The sequence below is a fragment of the Hyla sarda genome, chromosome 11, assembly GCF_029499605.1.
Source record: "Hyla sarda isolate aHylSar1 chromosome 11, aHylSar1.hap1, whole genome shotgun sequence".
Lineage (NCBI taxonomy): Eukaryota > Metazoa > Chordata > Amphibia > Anura > Hylidae > Hyla > Hyla sarda.
In genome coordinates, this window is record NC_079199.1 from 12,074,160 (window position 1) to 12,098,408 (window position 24,249).

At 45.4% G+C, this 24,249-nt stretch overlaps 1 protein-coding gene across 1 annotated transcript in view; it reads left to right on the forward strand.

The window, feature by feature from the left end:
- The first annotated feature begins 2,743 nt into the window (after window positions 1-2,743).
- CDC42BPB (CDC42 binding protein kinase beta) overlaps window positions 2,744-24,249 on the forward strand; it is a 102,391-nt gene continuing 80,885 nt past the window's right edge. Inside the window, exon 1 of the mRNA XM_056547242.1 lies at window positions 2,744-3,569. Within this exon, the coding sequence (XP_056403217.1) occupies window positions 3,395-3,569 (175 nt within the window). The 5' untranslated portion in view covers window positions 2,744-3,394. The remainder of the gene's footprint in view (window positions 3,570-24,249) is intronic.

Here is a 24,249-nt window from a genome sequence, read left to right on the forward strand (position 1 = left end):
TGAAGTTTGGCCACAGCTTGAGCCACCCTGGTTCTGAAAAACTGGCTTAGATACACGAGTTCAGTAGATAGTATCACTCCATAGAATGAACAACCACATTAAACCTTGAAAACATATAAATGTTATTAAATAATGAATAATTCATCCCAAGACATCCATAAAAACATCTACACAATAAGACGTTACAATGATGACACAAGGGGAGGGAAGAGGAGTAGGGTGCAAATAGATGTTACTTATAGTGCATATACCCATAGGTGGAAATAAATATATATACACTGCTCCAAAATATAAAGGTAACACTTAAACAACACAATGTAACTCCAAGTCACTGACACTTGTGTGAGATCCCACTGTCCACTCAGGAAGAACACTGATTGACAATCAATTTCACATGGAACAGACAACACGTGGAAATTATAGGCAATTAGCAAGATACCCCTAATAAAGGAGTGGTTCTGCAGGTGGTGACCACAGACCACTTCTCAGTTCCTATGCCTCCTGGCTGAGGTTTTGGTCACTTTTGAATGCTGGCGGTGCTTTCACTCTAGTGGTAGCATGAGACGGAGTCTACAACCCACACAAGTGGCTCAGGTAGTGCAGCTCATCCAGGAGGGCACATCAATGCGAGCTGTGGCAAGAAGGTTTGCTTTGTCTGTCAGTGTAATGTCCAGAGCATGGAGGCGCTACCAGGAGACAGGCCAGTACATCAGGAGACGTGGAGGAGGCCGTAGGAGGGCAACAACCCAGCAGCAGGACCGCTACCTCCGCCTTTGTGCAAGGAGGAGCAGGAGGAGAACTGTCAGAGCCCTGCAAAATGACCTCCAGCAGGACACAAAATGTGCATGTGTCCACTCAAACGGTCAGAATCAGACTCCATGAGGGCCAGACGTCCACAGGTGGGGGTTGTGCTTACACCCAACACCTGTGTGCTCTTCACAGATTAAATCAGGTTCACACTGAGCACATATGACAGATGTGACAGAGTCTGGAGACGCCGTGGAGAACGTTCTGCTGCCTGCAACATCCTCCAGCATGACCGGTTTGGCGGTGAGTCAGTAGTGGTGTGGGGTGGCATTTCTTTGGGGGACCGCACAGCCCTCCATGTGCTTGCCAGAGGTAGCCTGACTGCCATTAGGTACCGAGATGAGATCCTCAGACCCCTTGTGAGACCATATGCTGGTCCGGTTGGCCCTGGGTTCCTCCTAATACAAGACAATGCTAGACCTCATGTGGCTGGAGTGTGTCAGCAGTTCCTACAAGAGGAAGGCATTGATGCTATGGACTGGCCGCCCGTTCCCCTGAATCCGATTGAGCACATCTGGGACGTTTCGCTCCATCCACCACAGACTGTCCAGGAGTTGGCGGATGCTTTAGTCCAGGTCTGGGAGGACATCTCTCAGAAGACCATCCGGGCATGCTGGGAGTTGTAGTTTTGCAACAGCTGGAAGCACCCTGGTTGAGAAACACTGATATAGCTATATATATATATATATATATATATATTATGCAGTATTAGTAATATCTATGTTCATCCTACTCGTCTCCCCTCCCTTGTGTCGTCATTTTATGTGTCTTCTTGTGTATATGTTTTTACAGATGTGTTATTTTGTGTATATGTTTTTACAGATGTGTTATTTTGTGTCTGATTCATTATTTAATATCATTTCTATGTTTTCGTGATTTGATGTTTTTTCCATTCTCAGGTGGGATTGTTATAGGTAGATTTGTATTTTGGTTTTCTCGCTGGGGGAGGATTATCAAAACCGGTGTAGAGGAAGAGCCCATAGCGACCAATCAGATTGCTTCTTTAATTTCCCAGAGGCCTTTTTAAAAATGAAAGAAGTGATCTGATTGGTTGCTATGGACAACTGCCCTGCTCTTCCTCTACACAAATTCTGATCTTCTCCATTGTGTTTTTTTCACATATATCTTTGAGGTGGATTCCTATATATGTAGCTTGATTAGTACCATTCCATAGGCTTAGATACAACAGCTCAGCAGAGAGTATCCCCTATTCGCTTAGATACAGCAGCTCAGCAGACAGTATCACACCGTGGGCTTAGACACACCAGCACAGCAGACAATATGACTCCATAGGCTTAGATACAGCAATTCAACACACACCTTAGGCTTAGATACACCACGATAGCAGACAGTATTACACCATTGACTTAGATACAACAGCTCAGCAGAGTGTATCCCACCATTGGCTTAGATACACCAGCTCAGCAGACAGTATCACACCATAGACTAGATACACCAGCTCAGCAGACGGTATCACACCATAGACTAGATACACCAGCTCAGCAGACGGTATCACACCATAGACTAGATACACCAGCTCAGCAGACGGTATCACACCATAGACTAGATACACCAGCTCAGCAGACGGTATCACACCATAGACTAGATACACCAGCTCAGCAGACGGTATCACACCATAGACTAGATACACCAGCTCAGCAGACAGTATCACACCATAGACTAGATACACCAGCTCAACAGACGGTATCACACCATAGACTAGATACACCAGCTCAGCAGATGGTATCACACCATAGACTTAGATACGCCAGCTCAGAAGACTGTATCACACCATAGACTAGATACACCAGCTCAGCAGACGGTATCACACCATAGACTAGATACACCTGCTCAGCAGAAGGTATCACACCATAGACTAGATACACCAGCTCAGAAGACGGTATCACACCATAGACTAGATACACCAGCTCAGAAGACGGTATCACACCATAGACTTAGATACACCAGCTCAGCAGACGGTATCACACCATAGACTAGATACACCAGCTCAGAAGACGGTATCACACCATAGACTAGATACACCAGCTCAGCAGAGGGTATCAAACATGACAGGCTTCAATGCACCAGCACACTGTTTCACAACATAGGCTTAGATACAGCAGCTCATGATACAGTATCACCCCATAAGTTCAGCAGCCAGTACCACACATGAAAAGCTTAGCTACAGCAGCTCCTGATAAGAGGTTCGCGGCCGCGTTCTTATGTCCCTCCCGGCTCCCCGTACTCCAGGCTCTCCTTTATTCCCTATGGATGTGCAGTGCGGCCAGTGACCGGAAGAGGGCTCCTCCAGGCCGCCGTGACGTCGCTCGGACATTCCTTCCCTTTCCGGTGGGCTGGGTCAGCGCTCCCGGTCTGCTCGGTGATCCCGAATCCCAGGGACAGGGAGGGGAAGGCGGCGGGCCATGGTCCCGGGGAGCGATCGGTGCACAGAGCGGGCGGGGAGCCGGGGCATGGACTGATCCGGAGGGGAGAGCCGCGCCCTCCGCCGTGCGGGGATTACAGGCCGGATTACTCGTCTTCTCCTCGGACATTTTCTTGTGGTTGTCGCTCGGATTTGTCGCACAATATGTCGGCCCGGGTGCGGCTGAAGAAGCTGGAGCAGCTGCTGCTGGACGGGCCGCAGAGGAGTGAGGGGGCGCTCAGTGTGGAGACCCTGCTGGACGCGCTGCGCTGCCTGGTCACCGAGTGCGACTCCTCCGCGCTGCGCCGCGACAAGTACGTCAGCGAGTTCCTGGAGTGGGGTGAGTGACCGGGGCATAGGGGGCATCGTATGGGGCAGAGCAAGATGGCACGAGGGGCATATATATGTAAAGAGGGGCATTGGACAGGAGGGCATGAGGGGCATATATATATATAGATAGATAGATAGATAGATAGAGAGGCATTGGAGAAGATGGTATGAGGGGGTATATATATGTATGGAGGGGCATCATGTGGGGCAGGACAAGATGGCATGAGGGGGTATATATATGTATACAGGGGCATTGGAGAAGATGGCATGAGGGGCATATATATGTAAAGAGGGGCATTGGACAGGAGGGCATGAGGGGGTATATATATATATATGTATAGAGGGGCATTGGAGAAGATGGTATGAGGGGGTATATATATGTATAGAGGGGCATTGGAGAAGATGGTATGAGGGGGTATATATATGTATAGAGGGGCATTGGAGAAGATGGTATGAGGGGGTATATATATGTATAGAGGGGCATTGGACAGTATGGTATGAGGGGCATATATATGTATAGAGGGGCATTGGACAGGATGGCATGAGGGGGTATATATATGTATAGAGGGGCATTGGACAGGATGGCATGAGGGGCATATATATGTATAGAGGGGCATTGGACAAGATGGCACGAGGGGCATTGGACAGGAGGGCATGAGGGGCATATATATGTATAGAGGGGCATTGGACAGGAGGGCATGAGGGGGCATATATATGTATAGAGGGGCATTGGACAGGATGGCATGAGAGGGTATATATATGTATAGAGGGGCATTGGACAGGAGGGCATGAGGGGGTATATATATATGTATAGAAGGGCATTGGACAGTATGGTATGAGGGGCATATATATGTATAGAGGGGCATTGGACAGGATGGCATGTGGGGCATATATGTATAGAGGGGCATTGGACAGGATGGCATGAGGGGGTATATATATGTATAGAAGGGCATTGGACAGTATGGTATGAGGGGTATATATATGTATAGAGGGGCATTGGACAAGAAGGCATGAGGGGCATATATATGTATAGAGGGGCATTGGACAGGATGGCATGTGGGGCATATATATGTATAGAGGGGCATTGGACAAGAAGGCATGAGGGGCATATATATGTATAGAGGGGCATTGGACAGGATGGCATGAGGGGGTATGTATGGAGGGGCATCATGTGGGGCAGGACAAGATGACATGAGGGGGCATATATATGTATAGAGGGGCATTGGAGAAGATGGTATGAGGGGGTATGTATGGAGGGGCATCATGTGGGGCAGGACAAGATGACATGAGGGGGCATATATATGCAGGGGCATTGGACAAGATGACATGAGGGGGTATGTATGGAGGGGCATCATGTGGGGCAGGACAAGATGGCATGAGGGGGTGTATATATATGTATGGAGGGGCATTGGACAGGATGGCATAAGGGGGTATGTAAATTGAGGGGCATAATGTGGGCAATACCCAGGGCACCTTATACAGGGGAATTGTGAGTTCTTCATGTTTTTTTGTTTTTTTTGTATCTGGACTGGCATAGTTTGGGTATTGTACAGGAAACATGATATTGCCATAGTATGTATATAGAGGGGGCATAGAATGGGCATTGCACAGGACAGTGTTTTCAAACCAGGGTGCCACCAGCGGTTGCAAAACTACAACTCCCAGCATTCCCGGACAGCCTTTGGCATGCTAGGAGTTGTAGTTTTGCAACCGCTGGAGGCACCATGCTTGGGAAACACTGGCACAGGAGATAGGGCAAGATTGCAGAAGGGTGCATGTATCTGGAGGGGCATAGAATGGACACTACCCAGGGCACCTTATAAAGTGGCATTGGGAGGTTGCTATAGAATGTGTCCAGGCTGGCATAGTATGGGCATAGTGTAGGCATTGCAGGAGGCTGTATATGTATTGAGGGGAGTAATGTGGGCATAGGGTACCATACATGGGCACATAAGGTGGGGGGTGCACCTATCTGTATTGGTATAGTTTACACCACTCGACCACTTGCTGTTGGTAAATTTAATCTCCTGGCATGTTGGGAGTTGTTGTTTGGCAGCTCCTGCAGGCGCCCGGGTTGGGGAGACACTGGCATGAAGAGAGGATCATACACAGGGCCAGAGGAAGATTCCGATGGGGCACATGTATCTGGAGCTGCACCTTATACAGGGGCATTAGGCGGTTGGCTTTGGATGCATGTATGTGGACTGGTATAATATGGGCATTGTACAGGAGACATGGGAGATTGCCATAGGATGTATGCATTTAGGCTGGCATAGCATTGGCATTGTATAAGGAATCATACACACTGGCATTACAACATACCCCTAAAGGTGAATGACCTAGAGTGTACAGGATACAGAACAAGACTACCGGAGGCTGTATGCATCTAGGTTGGCATAGTGGGTAACTTGGCACTGCACGGGGGCAGTGGAAAATAGGGTGCACGGATCTAGAATAGCATACTATGGGCAGAGCATCGAGAAAGGGGCATCGAAAGATTCCCAGAGTGTGCATGTAGGTGGAAGGGCATAGTATAGGTGTTACTCGGGAGACTTGGTAGATTGCCATAGGCTGGCATAGTGTGGACTCGGGCATCATACAAAGCAAACATGAGAAAATTGCCATAGGGTATATAAATCTGCAGTGACTGTGTGCAATGCCCATACGAGTCACGTAAAGATTGCCTTAGGAGGCGTGTATGTAAAGTGGCATATTATGGGCATTGCCACATGATGTGCCCAGCGGTATCTTTAGGGTCACATATATAGTGTATTGTATTAGCGCCAGGAAGAGGTACAGAAGCAATGAAAGATTTCTTAAGGGTATGGACACCACTCGTGTATTGGGTATGGTATAATGGGCATAGGTCTGGGCGCAAGATGCCAATGAGACTTTGCAGAGGGGCATGATAATGTTGGGGCAGTGGCGCACCATAAGGAGCTCCTTATTGTTACTATACACAGCACTTGTAGGAGGCAATGTATGGCAGTGGTAGTATGAAATGGCGGGCACTATACCAGGCGCAATGCCAGGGCATATCAGTGATGGGTGACACCGGATCACGGGTGCAGACACTACACTGGCACATTGCAAGACAGTATGGATGGCACTGGGGTTCTGTACAGGGTACAGCATAGAGGGCATCCTAGTTTGGTGACATTATTCAGGGCATTGTGCCAGGGTCTGAGAGCCCAGTGCAGGGTAGAAAAGACAAGGCCTCATATCCAGAATGCTGGGTCAGACGGGCATATGACATGGCACCATTGCCGCAAGGAATGAAACTGGCATTGGGTGGCATGACTGTGCGTTACAAAGGGATCTAATGGGACCTGTACAGGAGCATCTGGGCATTGCAGAGTTGGCATGGGCATACGGGGTGCTTGTTGGCAGGTGATACGGGTTTAGACATTACGTAACAATAGACCAGGATATCATGGCCGGGCATCCTAATAATCTCTTTAAACCTTGTTTAGTGCCCAGTATTGCCCGGGTGTGGGCATCGGTGCCAGCTAGGAGTCCCAGTCCAGTTGGCATAGCTTTGCCAACAGCTTTTTAGATGACATTAAATGTACATAGAGAACACAATATAGCAGTGGTCTCCAAACCGTGGACCTTTAGCTGTTACAAAACTACAACTCCCAGCATGCCCGGACAGCCGTTGGCTGTCCGGGCATGCTGGGAGTTGTAGTTTTGTAACAGCTAGAGGTCCACGGTTTGTTAACCACTGCTATATAGCAATGGGCTGAAACCCACAGTCCAAGGTGAAACTACAACTCCCAGCGGACTCTCAAGGCATGAAGATGACTGATCTGATATGCTGGGAGTTGTAGTTCCACAGCAGGTATAGATGACGGATCTCTGGTCTCGGCCGCCGTCTCCGCTGAGGTTTTCGCTTCCTGTTTTTTGTGGTTGACTATAAGACGATCGCATCCACAATATATTCCCTAATATACGTCTATGACCAGAATCGCTTCCTGTAAGCGCAGGGGAGGCGCCAGGACGTGCCCGCCGGCAGCCTGGCACGGTCGTTCACCATGAACATGGGGGGAATTTAAAGGGGTACTCCGGTGAAAAACGTTTATTTATTTTTTTTTAAATCAACTGGTGCCAGAAAGTTAAACAGATTTGTAAATTACTTCTATTAAAAAATCTTAATCCTTCCTGTACTTATTAGCTGCTGAATACTACAGCGGAAATTATTTTCTTTTTGAAACACAGAGCTCTCTGCTGACATCACGAGCACAGTTCTCTCTGCTGACATCTCTGTCCATTTTAGGAACTGTCCAGAACAGCATATGTTTGCTATGGGGATTTACTTTTACCCTTGACCGTTCCTAAAAATGGACAGAGGTGTCAGCAGAGAGCACTGTGGTCGTGATGTCAGCAGAGAGCTCTGTGTTTCAAAAAGAAAATTATTTCCTCTGTAGTATTCAGCAGCTAATAAGTACAGGAAGGATTAAGATTTTTTTTAATAGAAGCCATTTACAAATCTGTTTAAGGGTGGGTTCACACTACGTTTTCTCCCATACGGGAGCGCATACGGCAGGGGGGAGCTAAAATCTCGCGCTCCCGTATGTCACCGTATGCGCTCCCGTATGTCATTCATTTCAATGAGCCGACCGGAGTGAAACGTTCGGTCCGGTCGGCTCATTTTTGCGCCGTATGCGCTTTTACAACCGGACCTAAAACTGTGGTCAACCACGGTTTTAGGTCCGGTTGTAAAAGCGCATACGGCGCAAAAATGAGCCGACCGAACGTTTCACTCCGGTCGGCTCATTGAAATGAATGACATACGGGAGCGCGAGCTTTTAGCTCCCCCCTGCCGTATGCGCTCCCGTATGGGAGAAAACGTAGTGTGAACCCAGCCTAACTTTCTGGCACTAGTTGATAAAAAAAAAAATAAATAAAAAAAAAATATAAAAATTTTCACCGGAGTACCCCTTTAAATATGTAATGTTGGAAGCAAGGGCAGTGTTTCCCAACCAATGTGCCTCCAGCTGTTGCCTCTGGTGGTCTGGGCATGCTGGGAGTTTCATACAATCTGCAAATCCGGGTTTAGGTTTTGGTGCCAGTCATGTCGGGTGCAGTGACGGGCATTAGATACAATGACCCGTGTTTGGGTGGGCGGGCGGATGGGTGGGGGGGCTTCCTATGTTATGTACATAAAGCTTAGCCTGAGTTCACACTGCGTTTTTGTTTCCGTTCATTATATATGTTTTATCCCACTTGGGATAGGGTCACATGTGCATCTGCAGCAGAATTTGAAGAACCCATTGACTTCAATAGGTAGCAACATAATCCACTCGCAGATTTTCAGCTGCAGCCCGCTGTGGATGCGTTGTGTGTGTGTGTGTGTGACCCTACTCATGGGGTATATTCACACCTACAGAATCTGCTGCTGATTTCAATGTTAACTAAATGATTGAACAATCTGCAGCAGATCCTGCGTGTGTGAATGTACCCTAAGGCTGGGTTCATACTGCAGAATTTCTGCCGGAGATCAAGCCGGCGGTGCTAGGACTGAGCAGACTGCATTGCTGCCCCCTCAGACTGTAATGCATTTCTGGGTGGATCTTTTGGGAGATCTGCTCAGAAATGTATTGCCATCTATGTCGACAGAAATGCATTGCCATCTATGGGGACGGCAATGTAGTCCGCGTGGTCCTAGTGCAGACCAGCAGAAATTCTGCCAAGAAATTCCACAGTGTGAAATTAACCTTTAGGGTATGTTCATACGAGCCCGTATTACGCTGTGGATCCGCCGCTGAAGGACCGCTGTATGCTGCCTTTACAGGTGCCTGCTGGGAGCGGCAATCTGCCGCTATGAGCAGACACACTGAGATGTGCGAGTTGCCGCGCGCATGCGCAGTATACTTGCCCGTCGCGGCTGCTCTCATCCTAGCTCAGGGAGCAGGGGGAACGGTCGCTGTGTGTGCGAGTACGTGAGCATGCGCGGCAACTCGCACATCGCAGCAGTGTGTCTGCTCGTAGAGGCGTATTGCCGCTCCGAGCAGACACATCTAAAGGCACCCTGTAGGGGTCCTCCAGCGACAGATCTGCAGCGTAAAATACGCTGTGGATCCGCTCGTGTGAAGGTACTCACCGTTCACACATGGGTATTTTTGCTGCAGATCTGCAGTAGATTTGCTGCTGCAGATTTTGCTGCCCATTGACTTATATGGGCAGCAATATCTGCTGAAGTAAATTTACAGCAGTTCTGCAGCAAAAATACGCAAGTGTGAACGCACCCTAAGAGTACCTTCACATGAGCGGATTTTACGCTGCAGATCCGTTGCTGAAGGACCCCTGCATGGTGTCTTTACATGTGCCTGCTCGGAGCGGCAATCCGCCGCTGCGAGCAGACACACTGCTATGTGCGAGTTGCAACGCGCATGTGCAGTATACTCAGCACATTGCGGCAGCTCTCAGCCTAGCTCATGGAGCAGGGGGAGCGGCCGCTATGTGTGCTATTTTGCCGCTCTGAGCAGGCACATGTAAAGCCACCATGCAGGGGTCCTTCAGCGGCAGATCCTTAGGGTACGTTCACACAGGTGGATTACCTGCAGAGTTTACCATTGTGTATTTGTTGTTGAAAATCCGCAGCGGATTTGCTACTATTGACTTCAATGAGTCCAAAGGAAAATCTGCAAATCTGTCTCTATTTCGGATTTTCTGCTGACCCATTGAAGTCAATGTGGATTTTCTACAGCAGATATGCAGCGGAAAATCTGCAAGTAATCCATCCGTGTGAACGTACCCTAAGGCTATGTTCACATTTCGGAATGTCCATGGAAAATCTCAGTGCAGACATTCCGTAGACTGCGGGCAGGAATGCGCTGTCTCATAGACTACTATGCATTGTTCTTTCTGCGGACACGGAATTCAAAATTTCCATGCCGGAAACATCGGCTACAGAAATTCTGCCATGTGCACAGTGCAGCAGAATCCTGTGGAGTTCAATGGGACCCTGCTGTAGCAGAAATTGCGATGTGTGAGTATGGTCTAAAGTCTGCTTACACAGGTGAATTTCATGTGGATTTTTCACAGCACACTTGATGCAGAAAATCCGCGGCGGATTTTACTACAATTTACTTCAGTGGGTCTGCAGAAAATTTGCCACTATTGTAGATTTTCTGTTGCTCTGCAGGAAATACGCTGTAGACAATCCACATGAAATTCATCGTGTGAGCAGAAGCCAAGGATATGTTCACAAAACTGAATTTCTGTGCAGAATTCTGTGGAAAAATTCCGCCATAATTTCCTGCCTATTGATTTCAGTGGGATTCTGCAGTTTCATTCAGACAGTGGCTTTTCCATTTCCGCATTCCGCAAAAATATAAGACCAGAATTTTGCGGCGGAATTCCATTTAAGTCAATGGGGCTTGAATTTCCGCAGAATTCCGCCTCAGTTCCGGCAGAATTCTGCAATTCCATTCAGCAAGCTCCTGCAGAATTGCAGAAATTCTGCCATGTGAACGTAGCCTTAGGGAGTTTGAATTGGGGCAGGCTCACCACGGCAGATTTTCGGCAGCAGAAAATCTGCCGCAGACCCCATTGACTTCAATGGAGTCTAGAGGAAATACAGCTTCCGAAAATCTTCTGCAGAGATCTCGCCCAATTCAGCCTCGCAGCAGAAACACGCTGCTGACTCGCAATAAAATCTGCCAGTGTGAACGAGCAGATTTTCCGCAACGGATGTTGCTGCTCATTGAAGTCAATGGCTAGAAAAAATAATCAACAGAAAGTACACAGCAAAATACACACGTGTGAATGTACCTTTAAAAAGTTTAAAAAAAAATGTACATTAAGGGATGTTAAAAACCGATGCAGCTGTATACCACTGCAGAATACCATTGACTTACATAAAAAAAAAAAACTTTGCAACGTATACATTGTGTTTTGCTGTACACAATAGCCTGGTTAACTGTTTGTATACAGCAAATGTATTGGAAATAAAAATGCAGTGTGAACTCAGGCCTGATCACTGTGCAGTATGCATAGGTGTATACCAGTGTTTCCCAACCAGGGTGCCTCAAGCTGTTGCAAAACTACAACTCCCAGCATGCCAGGACAGCCGAAGGCTGTCCGGGCATGCTGGTTGTTGTAGTTTTGCAACAGCTGGAGGCACCCTGTTGGGAAACACTGGACTATGCACATATTCAGCATCCATATTAGAGATAGCAGGTGTTGGATGCAGATCTCTGTGAGGGACAGTGAGCAGTGAACAACACAGGAGTAGGAGTATACTGGCATGCTTGGAGTTGTAGTTTTGCAACAGCTGGAGGTTTCCCCCAGTTGGGAAACACTGGTGTATACTATAGTTCTGCAATTGTCTAATGCACTCTTTGTGTGTCACCATTTTCAAGATCTCTGCTTGCTTCTTGTGAATGAAAATATATATCCTGAACCTGACCTTAAAGGGGTACTCCACTGGAAAACATATTTTTTTTAAAGGAACTGGTGCCAGAAAGTTAAACAGATTTGTAAATTACTTCTATTAAAAAATCTTTATCCTTCCAGTACTTATTAGCAGCTGTATGCTACAGAATTTCTTTTTTCTCTTGTCCACAGTGCTCTCTGCTGATACCTCTGTCCATGTCAGGAACTGTCCAGAGCAGCATAGGTTTGCTATGGGGATTTTCTCCTGCTCTGGACAGTTCCCGATACGGGCATCAGGTGTCAGCAGAGAGCACTGTGGACAAAAAAAGATTCAAAAAGCAAAGAACTTCCTCTGTAGGATACAGCTGCTAAAAAGTACTGGAAGGGTAAAGATTTTTTAATAGAAGTGATTTACAAATCTGTTTAACTTTCTGGCACCAGTTCATAAAAAAAAAAAAAAAAAAAAAGTTTTCCACCGGAGTGCCCCTTTAATCTTTCCCACAACTGAGGACTGCGTTACAATTGCATCCAGTGTAGACCATCTTCTTGTCAACAAACAACCTGAAATACAGATTGATTGTAGATAAAATGTATCAGGACAGGGAGGGATCCAGTATGTGCTGCTGATGTGTAGTGGTCTAGAATGGAAGAAACAATGCCGGGGGTGTAAACCACAGGGTTTCCATTCACTAGGAGCAAGCAGAGATTTTTAAAAGTGAAAAGTTAAGCTGCAAAGTCATATTAGAAAGTTTCAGAACTTCCCGTTTGGCAAATAATCAAGAAGCCTTTAACCCCTCTGACTCTAAGGATGGGCGCCGTGCTGCGTCACAGGTAAACATGCAGGGATTAGTCAGAAGATATGGCGGTGTAGTCAGGTACACAGATCCCGTAAGGACGCACTCACTTCCTGCAGCCGCCCATCCCAGGTCTGGAGATCGTCTATAGTGTGGAATGTATGGCCGCTCTGTATACACCGCCTGCAGATTCCAGGAAGCCTTAGGTCAGGAATGCTGCAATAAGACGCACTCCGCCTGTGCAACTTAGCCATATGGGGCTACACACGGGTTCACCCAACTCTCCCCAGACCCTGAATGGCAGACATACTAGATTTAGGAGAGTGTCTTATTTTATTCGTCACCCTTGCACACCGTAAGCCCCTGTAATGATGCAAAGAGCGTATAGAAGTTATATTCCAGCTACACGATGGCAGATGTCACCTCGCTAAGGTATAGGTACAGGCTTCTGTTGCGGTATAGTTGCGCCATGACGGTTCCTGTCCAGCACTGTCGATGCAGTTTTGGCATTTTATTCCTGCTGCAGAGCATTGTAAGAGATCCTGCAAATTGCGCTTGTGATTTATCAGATACTACGGTGAAGTCTAACGCACAGAGATTTCATAGTCAAAAAACTAAATAATATAGATAATAATAGAGAAAAAAATCCAAAATGTTCGATTATTATTAATAATAATAATTATAATAATAAATAAAAATAGAGAACATATTTTTCCAGATTTTTTTTTTTATTAATAAAAAATTCAGGGAAAATTTTTTCTCTATTATTGTTGTTTTATTATTATTTATTATTACTGTTATTATTTGAATATAATTATCATTATATTATAGTTATAATCTTTTTTTTCTCATATGAAATTGGTTGTTTTTCTGGTGGCACGGACATTTTATTTAATTTTTTTTAGTTTACGACTCCTGCGCTGCGAACTTCCTCAAGTGCGCAGCAGGAAATTTTATTTCCTGTTTATATGACCAAGAATAAGTGAACATTGTTGGGAGCGAAGACTTTTATATGGCGTCAGATGGGAAGGTGTCGGACGCTTCCAAGGGCTCATCCTGGGCGAAAAACTGTTTTGGATCGGTAGGGTCCGTGGCTGAGAAACAACAAGTCTCAGCGTATACTGAAAAACCATCTTCTTCAACCGAATGCAGTCTAGCTGTTTAACAACTACAACTCTAAGCAAGCGCTGTCAACCATATGCAACCGTCAACTACAACTCCCAGCAAGACTGTTTGGGGGCTCCCTAATGTTTTCCACCAGAGTACCCCTTTATGCATTCACTGGAAGAAAGCAGAGATCTTGAAAATTGTGACACACAAACAGTGCATAAGACAAAAATGGACTATAGTATACACCAGTGTTTCCCAACCAGGGTGCCTCCAGTTGTTGCAAAACTACAACTCCCAGCATGCCAGTATACTTCTACTCCTATCTGTGTTGTTCACTGCTCACTGTCCCTCACAGAGATCTGCATCTAAAACCTGCTATCTCTAAAATGGATGCTGAATATGTGCATAGGCCAGTGTTTCCCAACAGGGTGCCTCCAGCTGTTGCAAAACTACAACTGCCAGCATGCTCAAACAGCCTTCGGCTGTCCAGGCATGGTGGGAGTTGTAGTTTTGCAACAGCTTTAAGAGCACTGGCTGAAAAACGCTGGTCATATGCCACTTGAGGTTCAATAGCTAACCTTAAACTGTGACTCCCAGTATATCCTGTTGGTTACTGTGAAACTACAACTCCCAGCATGCTCAGTCAATCATATGCAAGTGGAATTCTCTAGCTATCTTGATAATGCAACTCACAGCCTCTCCCAGTGTTTCGCGACCAGGTCACCTTCAGCTGTTGCAAAACTACAACTCCCAGCATGCCTGGACAGCCTCCGGCTGTCCAGGCATGCTGGGAGTTGTAGTTTTGCAACAGCTGAAGGTGTCCTGGTTAGGAAACACCGTCCTATCCTCACAATCTTGTGCATTCTGTGGCTTTTACAGTGGATGCAAAACTACAACTCCCAGCATGCTCTCAGTCATGTGGCCAGTGTTTTTTAAGCAAGCATGGCAAAGGCTGTCCGGGCATGCCGGGATTTGTAGTTGTGCAACAGCTAGGGGCACCCTGGATGGGAAACGCTGGTCATATGCAACGTGAGGTTCAATATCTAAGGCCCCTTTCACACTATAAAATTCGTTTTAAAGATCCGTTCAATGTTCCGTTATAAAAACCCTTAAAATCGTCCGTTACAAAATCCCATTATAGTCTATGGGATTTTTACATTATTTGTTTTAGGCCATTATTAATAACAGACGTTATTTTGTCAGGGGAGAAATAGTACGTGCACGATTTCTCCAGTCACAAAATAACCTCCGTTATTAATAAAGGGCTATGATGGGTTAAAACGAACCCCCCCCCCCCCCCCCCCCCCCCGCACTGGCTGGTAGTGCGGGGGACGCTGATCAGTTTGATCCTTGCTGTGGCCGGATCCGCCACGCCGTTCGCCCGTAATCTTCTATTTTCGGGATATGCTAATGAGGTGCTAACTGGCACTCTGATGTCAGTACCGCCTGCCGCAGCGCCGCCCAGCTCATCAATATTCCTCCCCTCTTCATTAGAGTGGGGAGCGGAGGGAGGGGAGGAATACTGATGAGCTGGTTGGCGCTGCGGCAGGCGGTACTGACATCAGAGTGCCAGTTAGCACCTCATTAGCATATCCCGAAAATAGAAGATTACGGCCGAACGGTGCGGCGGATCCAGGCACGGTAAGCATCAAACTGATCAGCGTCCCCCGCACTACCAGCCAGTACTACTGGTTACTGACAGTTTTCCTTTAAAACTGATTAATTTTATAGTGTGAAAGGGGCCTTACCTAAAACATTGTCTACCAGCAAAGTTCGTGCATGCTGGGGGTTGTAGTTTTGCAACAGCTGGAGGTGCCCTGGTTGGGAAATCCTGGCCTATCCTGACAGTCTTCTGGGCTTTTCCAGTGGATGCGTAACTACAACTCCCCGTAACGACAACTCAATTGAGTTCCCTTTATGAAAAGTTCACCCAAATAATATTCCCGTACCCTCGGAGCTCCACTTCACTCCACTAAGCACACTGGATAACTACATCTCCCACCATGCTGGGAGTTGTAGTTTTCTAGCAGCTGGAGAGGCCCAGGTTGCACAGCAGTGTATTATTGCCTTTCCTTGCCGGGTGATAGATCTGGCTGACAGATGGGACCACCATTAAAAGATGAGAGGAATCGAAGGAAATGACATCTGAGAATCTCTGGGGTGGGGGGAGCGGAGAAGCCTTTCCTGTCCTGGGGGGTGAGGGGGTCCGTGTCCTGACAGCCTGCCCCTCTGAGGAGATTAGGAAATTGCTTAACGAGCACTTAGAACATTTTCCTATGATGATTCCAGTGTCAGTCCTTACTGCTATTCCAGCGTTCACAATGTATCAGATTGGAGAGGCTTGTTAATATTTAATGGAGCATCACAATGGACATTTCCTGTTAAGTGTCACTTAAAGGGGTACTCCGATGGAAAACCATTTATTTTAAATCAACTGGTGCCAGAAAGCTAGACAGATTTGTAAATGACTTCTGTTTAAAAATCTTAATCCTTCCAGTACTTATCAGCTGCTGTTTACTACAGAGAAAGTTATTTTCTTTTTGAATGTCTTTTTTGTCTTGTCCACAGTGCTCTCTGCTGACACCTCTGTTCGTGTCAGGAACTGTCGACAGCAGGACAGGTTTGCTATGGGGAATTCTTCCTGCTCTGGACAGTTTCTGACATGGACTGAGGTGTCAGCAGAGAGCACTGTGGTCAGAAAGAAAGGAAATTCAAAAAGAAAATAGCTTTCTCTGTATTATACAGCAGCTGAGAAGTACTGGAAGGATTAAGATTTATCAGCTGCTGTATAATACAGAGAAAGTTCTTTACTTTTTTAATTTCCTTCCCAGTCTGACCACAGTGCTCTCTGCTGACACCTCTGTCCATGTCAGGAACTATCCAGAGTAGAAGCGAATCCCCACAGCAAACCTCTCCTGCTGTGGACAGTTCCTGACATGGACAGAGGTGTCGATCATTCATTGGTTAACTAAAGTATATTAGTAATATTTTTTATTTACCATAAGGAGTGCAATAGCAAAAATTAGTTTTCATGAGTGACCCATTTAAAGGCTCATCCGTTTTCCATAGATTTCAATGTTAAATCTACTGTATCAGGTTTTATTTTTATTTTTTGACGGGAGAAAAAAAATACTGCAGGCACCGTCTTCTCCCGTAAAAAAAAAAAAAAAAATGGAAAAGAGCGCAGACGGGTGCAAATGGATGTGAAAGGATTGTAAAAAAGAAAAAAAAATCCCACTGACATCAATGGGACCATATTACAACCATTTTTTATCCGTTTACAAGCAGCAACAACGGAACCTAAACGGGGACAGACGGCCGTGTGAACGCACCCTTAGTTGTACTGTCTATAGGAGACTGAGGTAGTGTGAAACCCACCCACTGTGTTGCCCCATGATAACACTATTACCATTGACTCCAGTTTAGCTGAACTTTCCGGAACCATCTAAGGCTACATTCCCACCACGTGTTTGCAATACAGTTCCCATATCAGGTTTTTGATGAAAAACAGATTCCTCAAAACCGGACTAAACTGTATCAAAACGTGTGTACAAATTTTAACCCGTATACGGTTTAAAAAATGATGTCCGGTTGCATCCGTGTTTTAAGAGAAAAGTATATACGTTTTTTACTTTTCACTCCATTATGAATAAAGTTTCACTTGTTTGATTGAAATTCCAAGAAAAAAAAAACTGTACGCACATACGGTTCTGTGCGGTTCCCCATTGACTCCCATGTTGGGGGGGGGGAAGCATACGGTTTAATAGTTTTCTACCCGGACCAAAAGCCGTGGTAGGCTATGGTTTTGGGAACAGGAAAAAAAAACGGACAAAACCATACAGGATGCAAAACGGACACAACCTGATGTATCGTTTTGGCATACGGACACAACCTGATGTATCGTTTTGGCATACGGACACAACCTGATGTATCGTTTTGGCATACGGACACAACCTGATGTATCGTTTTGGCATACGGACACAACCTGATGTATCGTTTTGGCATACGGACACAACCTGATGTATCGTTTTGGCATACGGACACAACCTGATGTATCGTTTTGGCATACGGACACAACCTGATGTATCGTTTTGGCATACGGACACAACCTGATGTATCGTTTTGGCATACGGACACAACCTGATGTATCCTTTTGGCATACGGACACAACCTGATGTATCCTTTTGGCATACGGACACAACCTGATGTATCCTTTTGGCATACGGACACAACCTGATGTATCCTTTTGGCATACGGACACAACCTGATGTATCCTTTTGGCATACGGACACAACCTGATGTATCCTTTTGGCATACGGACACAACCTGATGTATCCTTTTGGCATACGGACACAACCTGATGTATCCTTTTGGCATACGGACACAACCTGATGTATCCTTTTGGCATACGGACACAACCTGATGTATCCTTTTGGCATACGGACACAACCTGATGTATCCTTTTGGCATACGGACACAACCTGATGTATCCTTTTGGCATACGGACACAACCTGATGTATCCTTTTGGCATACGGACACAACCTGATGTATCCTTTTGGCATACGGACACAACCTGATGTATCCTTTTGGCATACGGACACAACCTGATGTATCCTTTTGGCATACGGACACAACCTGATGTATCGTTTTGGCATACGGACACAACCTGATGTATCGTTTTGGCCTACGGACACAACCTGATGTATCGTTTTGGCCTACGGACACAACCTGATGTATCGTTTTGGCCTACGGACACAACCTGATGTATCGTTTGCCATACAGTTTTCAATACGGTTCTATACAGTTTTCACATTGAAAACGTATATGAGAATTTTATTGCAAAAACGTGGTGTGAACGCAGCCCAAGAGAAACAGAATGTGGATATCGGACTACCAGTGGATTAGTTTCCTCCCCCAATGCTTTACACTGCAGCTCTGCTCCATTTCCAAGTTGGCTCTCTGTCCTTTATACTGCAGCTCTGCTCTAGACAGAATTCCTTAATATGTTCAAGTACAGATAGGCATTCATTTATTTATTTTTTTGGATCTTGGCACAAATGTCTGGTTTACATTGACTCACACGAGGGATTTATTATCCGCGGGGAACGTAAATATATAAAGTTGGGACTTTTTATGAGGGTTTCCTAGCTTTATGTAAGGAGCGCGTTCTTTACGATTATCTTATACCTTGTCTAAGATGCTTTTCAAGATCTCTGCATGAGGTCAAGGAAGTGGAACCTCCTCCAGTGCAGTGTTTTTCAGCAAGTCTGTTGCAAAACTACAACTCCCAGCATGCCCGGACAGCCTTCGGCTGTCCGGGCATGCTGGGAGTTGTAGTTTTGCAACAGTTGGAGGAGCACTGCCTGAAAAGTTTCAATAGCTACTCCGGTGGAAAACGTTTTATTTATTTTTTAAATCGGTGCCAGAAAGTTAAACAGATTTGTAAATTACTTCTATTACAAAATCTTAATCCTTCCAGTACTTTTTAGGGGCTGTATACTACAGAAGAAATGCTTTTCTTTTTGGATTTCTCTTGTCACAACCACAGTGCTCTCTGCTGTCCATCTTAGGAACTGTCCAGAGCAGGAGAAAACATATGATGCTCTGGATAGTTCCTAAAATGGACAGCAGAGGTCAGCAGAGAGCACTGTTCTCGTGACAGAAGAGAAATCCAAAAAGAAAATAATTTCCTCTGTAGTATACAGCCCCTAAAAAGTACTGGAAGGATTAAAAAAATGTTTTTTATATGGAAGTAATTTACAAATTTAACTTTCTGGCACCAGTTGATTTAAAAAAAAAAAAAATCCACGGGAGTACCCGTTTAAAGGGGTACTCCGGTGGAAAGAATTTTTTTTTTTAATCAACTGGTGCCAGAAAGTTAAACAGATTAGTAAATTACTTCTATTAAGAAATATTTACCCTTCCAGTACTTTTTAGCAGCTGTATGCTACAGAGGAAATTAGTTTTCTTTTTGAATTTCTTTTTTGTCTTCTCCACAGTGCTCTCTGCTGACACCTGATGCCCGTATCAGGAACTCTCTAGAGCAGGAGAAAATCCTCATAGCAAACCTATGCTGCTCTGGACAGTTCTTGACACGGACAGAGGTGTCAGCAGAGAGCACTGTGGACAAGACAAAAAAGGAATAAAAAAAAAAAAGAGAAGAATTTCCTCTGTAGCATACAGCTGCTAAAAAGTACTGGAAGGATTAAGATTTTTAAATAGAAGTAATTTACAAATCTGTTTAACTTTCTGGCACCAGTTGATTTAAAAAAATAAAGTAAAATGTTTTCCATTGGAATACCCCTTTAAATTGTGACTCACAGCGTGTCCTGTTGGTTCCTGTGAAACTACAACTCCCAGCATGCTCTGTCAGTCTTATGCAACTGCAATTTTCTAGCTTTCTTGAAAATTGCCACTCTCAATCTCTCCCAGTGTTTCCCCACCAGGTCACCTCCATCTGGCTCCAGAAAGTGAAACAGATTTGTATATTACTTCTATTAAAAAAATATATATATATTAATCCTTCCAGTAGTAATCAGCTGCTGAAGTTGAGTTGTTCTTTTCTGTCTGACAACAGTGCTGACATCTCTGCTTGTCTCAGGAACTGTCCACAGTAGGAGCAAATCCCCATAGCAAACCTCTAATGCTTTGGACAGTTCCTGAGACAAGCAGAGGTGTCAGCAGAGAGCACTGTTGTCAGAAAGAAAGAACAACTCAACTTCAGCAGCTGACGACTACTGGAAGGATTAAGATGTTTTTAATAGAAGTAATTTACAATTTATCTGTTTAACTTTCTGGAGCCAGTTGATATAAAAAAATTTTTCCTGGAATACCCCTTTATGGTCTCTTCACACATACTGTATTCTGCACAGGATTTTCTGCTGCAGATTTCAATGTAAACTGACTGAACACCGCTGCAAATCCCGTGCATCAAATCTGCGCAGCATACTGTACTTGTGTGCTGAAAATTGTATCCCCTATCCTAAGGATGGGGGATAAGTTTCAGATCCCGGGGGGTCTCACTGCTGGGGCCCCCGGTGATCTCCTGTACGGGGCCCTGACTCGCTCGCCGGATACCGGGTGTCGACCACCGCATGAAGCGACTGCCGACATGCCCCCCTCAATACATCGATATGGCAGGGCCGGAGATTGCCGGAGGCAGCGCTCCCACTCTGCCATAGTGATGTATTGAGGGGGCGTGTCAGCGGCCGCTTCATGCGCTGGTCAAAATGCCCCCTTCCCGCGGGCTGCCGGGGCCACGTACAGGAGATCACGGGCGGGGGGGGGTCGGACCCCCTCGGTCTGAAACTTATACCCTATCCTTAGGATAGGACAGTGGTGTTCAAACTGTGGCCCTCCAGATGTTGCAAAACTACAATTCCCAGCATGCCCGGACAGCCGTTGGCTGTCCGGGCATGCTGGGAGTTGTAGTTTTGCAACAGCTGGAGGGCCACAGTTTGAAGACTGCTGGGATAGGGGATGAGTTTTTCAGCACTGGGTATCTCCTTTTAAGCCGTAAATAGAGCAGCGCTGCAGTGTATAGCATAGAGAGGGAAAGGAAGGAGAAACCAAAGCCTCTGATAAAACAGAATGTGGATATCTGACTACCTGATCTGTGCACTGGCATGCTGGAAGTTGTAGTATTGCAACAGCTGGAGGCACCCTTGTTGGTAAACGCTGCCTTAAAGGGGTATTCCAGGCAAAAACTCTTATATATATATATATATATATATATATATATATATATATATATATATATATTAATATAATATAATCTAATATAATCTCTCTATCAACTGGCTCCGGAAAGTTAAACAGATTTGTAAATTACTTCTATTAAAAAATCTTAATCCTTCCAATAGTTATTAGCTTCTGAAGTTTTCTGTCTAACTGCTCAATGATGATGTCACGTCCCGGGAGCTGTGCATGATGGGAGAATATCCCCATAGGAACTGCACAGCTCCCGGGACGTGAGTCATCAGAAAGTAGTTAGACAGAAAACAACAACTCAACTTCAGAAGCTAATAACTATTGGAAGGATTAAGATTTTTTAATAGAAGTAATTTACAAATCTGTTTAACTTTCCGGAGCCAGTTGATATATAAGAAAAAAGTTTTCGCCTGGAATACCCCTTTAAATCTTCATCTCAACCGCTGTGCAGTACAGCGATCAAGGCAGGGACTCTCTGCTCTTACCTGGCGTGCAGTATGCGCGGCGCCTTTTTTATTAATTTTTTTACTTTACCGTAACGGGTGTTTTTATAGCTGTTTACCTTCCACTTTACAGCACGTTTACAGGCTCAGCGCGGCCATAACTATAACTGTAAACGGGAAGTAAGACAAGTACTAAAGTCATGGGGGTCATAAACCCAGAGGGAAGTGCGGACTGTGTGCCCCCATAACATGGCACACGTACTCGCTGGTTAATGACACTATAGAGTTGTTTATAACCTATAGATCCCTGCAGTCACATTTGGTTGCTTTTGCAGCATATTTGTTCTTGAGCCAACACTGCATCCCCCCCCCCCCCAATGGTTCCAGTATCTGATTTGGTGTCGCCAATTTAAATAAAGGTTTGTTGAAATTATTAATAAAAAAATAATAATAATGTAAAATTTTCCTTTACTGATCACAACGATCGGCCAAGCAGTCGGCGTTGCGACCAGATCTCCCTATAAATAATGTCTCTGCACCCCTGTTAGGTTGTAGTTTTTTTTTTTTTTTTTTTTTTTTTTTTTTTATACCAGTGTCGGCTTGCGAGGGGTTAACCGTGACTTCCCGGGAAGTAGGTAGAACAGGAAAAGGAAGCAATCACTTCAGCAGCTGACAACCCCCGTGACCTCCATTGTTTAACGGGACGCAGAGGCCGCTATCTGCCGCACATGTACTGAGGACCAGGGGGGGGGGGGGGGGGGCGGCGAGTAAATAAAGTAACAAGTAGTAATAAAAAATTATAATTTGTTTATAATCAAATTATTATTTATTTATTTATTTTTTACATGTTTAGCAAAAATTTGTATAATCCACGACAGTTCGCCTCCAGCTGTTGCTAAACTACAACTCCCAGCATAAGGAAAAAAAATAAAAATCTGCCGTTGGCTACACGGAAACCATTACCGAGCTGCCGACAGATGTGTTATCGCTGAGCGTCCGCATTGTTCTGGAAGGAGATTATAGTGTTCTGCTGTGAAGAGATGGTTGGTATGATGGGCTCATTGATGCCCCCAGCAGCCCAGATCTTTAACCCTTAGATGCCCGGAGCAGATTTATGTCCATATTATTTCTTCTACACCCATCGGGTACTCGTGGGTAAATGTGCTGAGTTGCTCCGGATAGTCGCACAAGCCATTATTAGATCTTTAAAGGGGTACTCCGCTGCTCAGCGTTTGGAACAAACTGTTCCGAATGCTGGAGCCGGCAGCTCGTGACGCCATAGCCCCACCCCCTCAATGCAAGTCTATGGAAGGGGGCGTGACAGCCACAGGATGCACAAGATTGTCTGGATAGGACGGTGTTTCCTAACCAGGACACCTCCAGCTGTTGCAAAACTACAACTCCCAGCATGCCTGGACAGCCTTTGGCTGTCCAGGCATGCTGGGAGTTGTAGTTTTGCAACAGCTGGAGGTGTCCTGGTTAGGAAACACTGGGAGAGGCTGTAAAGGCTTGGCGTTTTAGTTTTGCAACAGCTGGAGGTTCCCTGCCTGGGAAACACTGCTCTATATGATGGATATTACGTCTGACCCGGTATAATGTCTCCGCTGCTTCCCGCTAGTTGGATGCACTTAGTATTTTCCAGATATTTTCTTCCATCTTTACCAGTTAATAGATCCCCCTGTGATCTGCTCAGTCATTATAGGACTACAACACTCATCAGATGTCCATCACTGACTGCTCCTTAAAGGGGCACTCCCGTGGAAAACTTTATTTTATTTTATTTTTTTAATCAACTGGTGCCAGAAAGTTAAACAGATTTGTAAATCACTTCTATTAAAAAAAAATCTTAATCCTTCCAGTACTTTTTAGGGGCTGTATACTAAAGAGAAATCCAAAATAGAAATGCATTTCCTCTGCTGTCATGACCACAGTGCTCTCTGCTGACCTCTGCTGTCCATTTTAGGAACTGTCCAAAGCAGAATATGTTTGCTATGGGGATTTTTTCCTGCTATGGACAGTTCATGAAATGGACAGCAGAGGTCAGCAGAGAGCACTGTGGTCATGACAGCAGAGGAAATGCATTTCTTTTTTGGATTTCTCTTTAGTATACAGCTCCTAAAAAGTACTGGAAGGATTAAGATTTTTTTTAATAGAAGCGATTTACAAATCTTTTTAACTTTTTGGCACCAGTTGATTAAAAAACAAAAAAAAAGTTTTCCACGGGAGTACCCCTTTAAAGACACAGGACGTCTG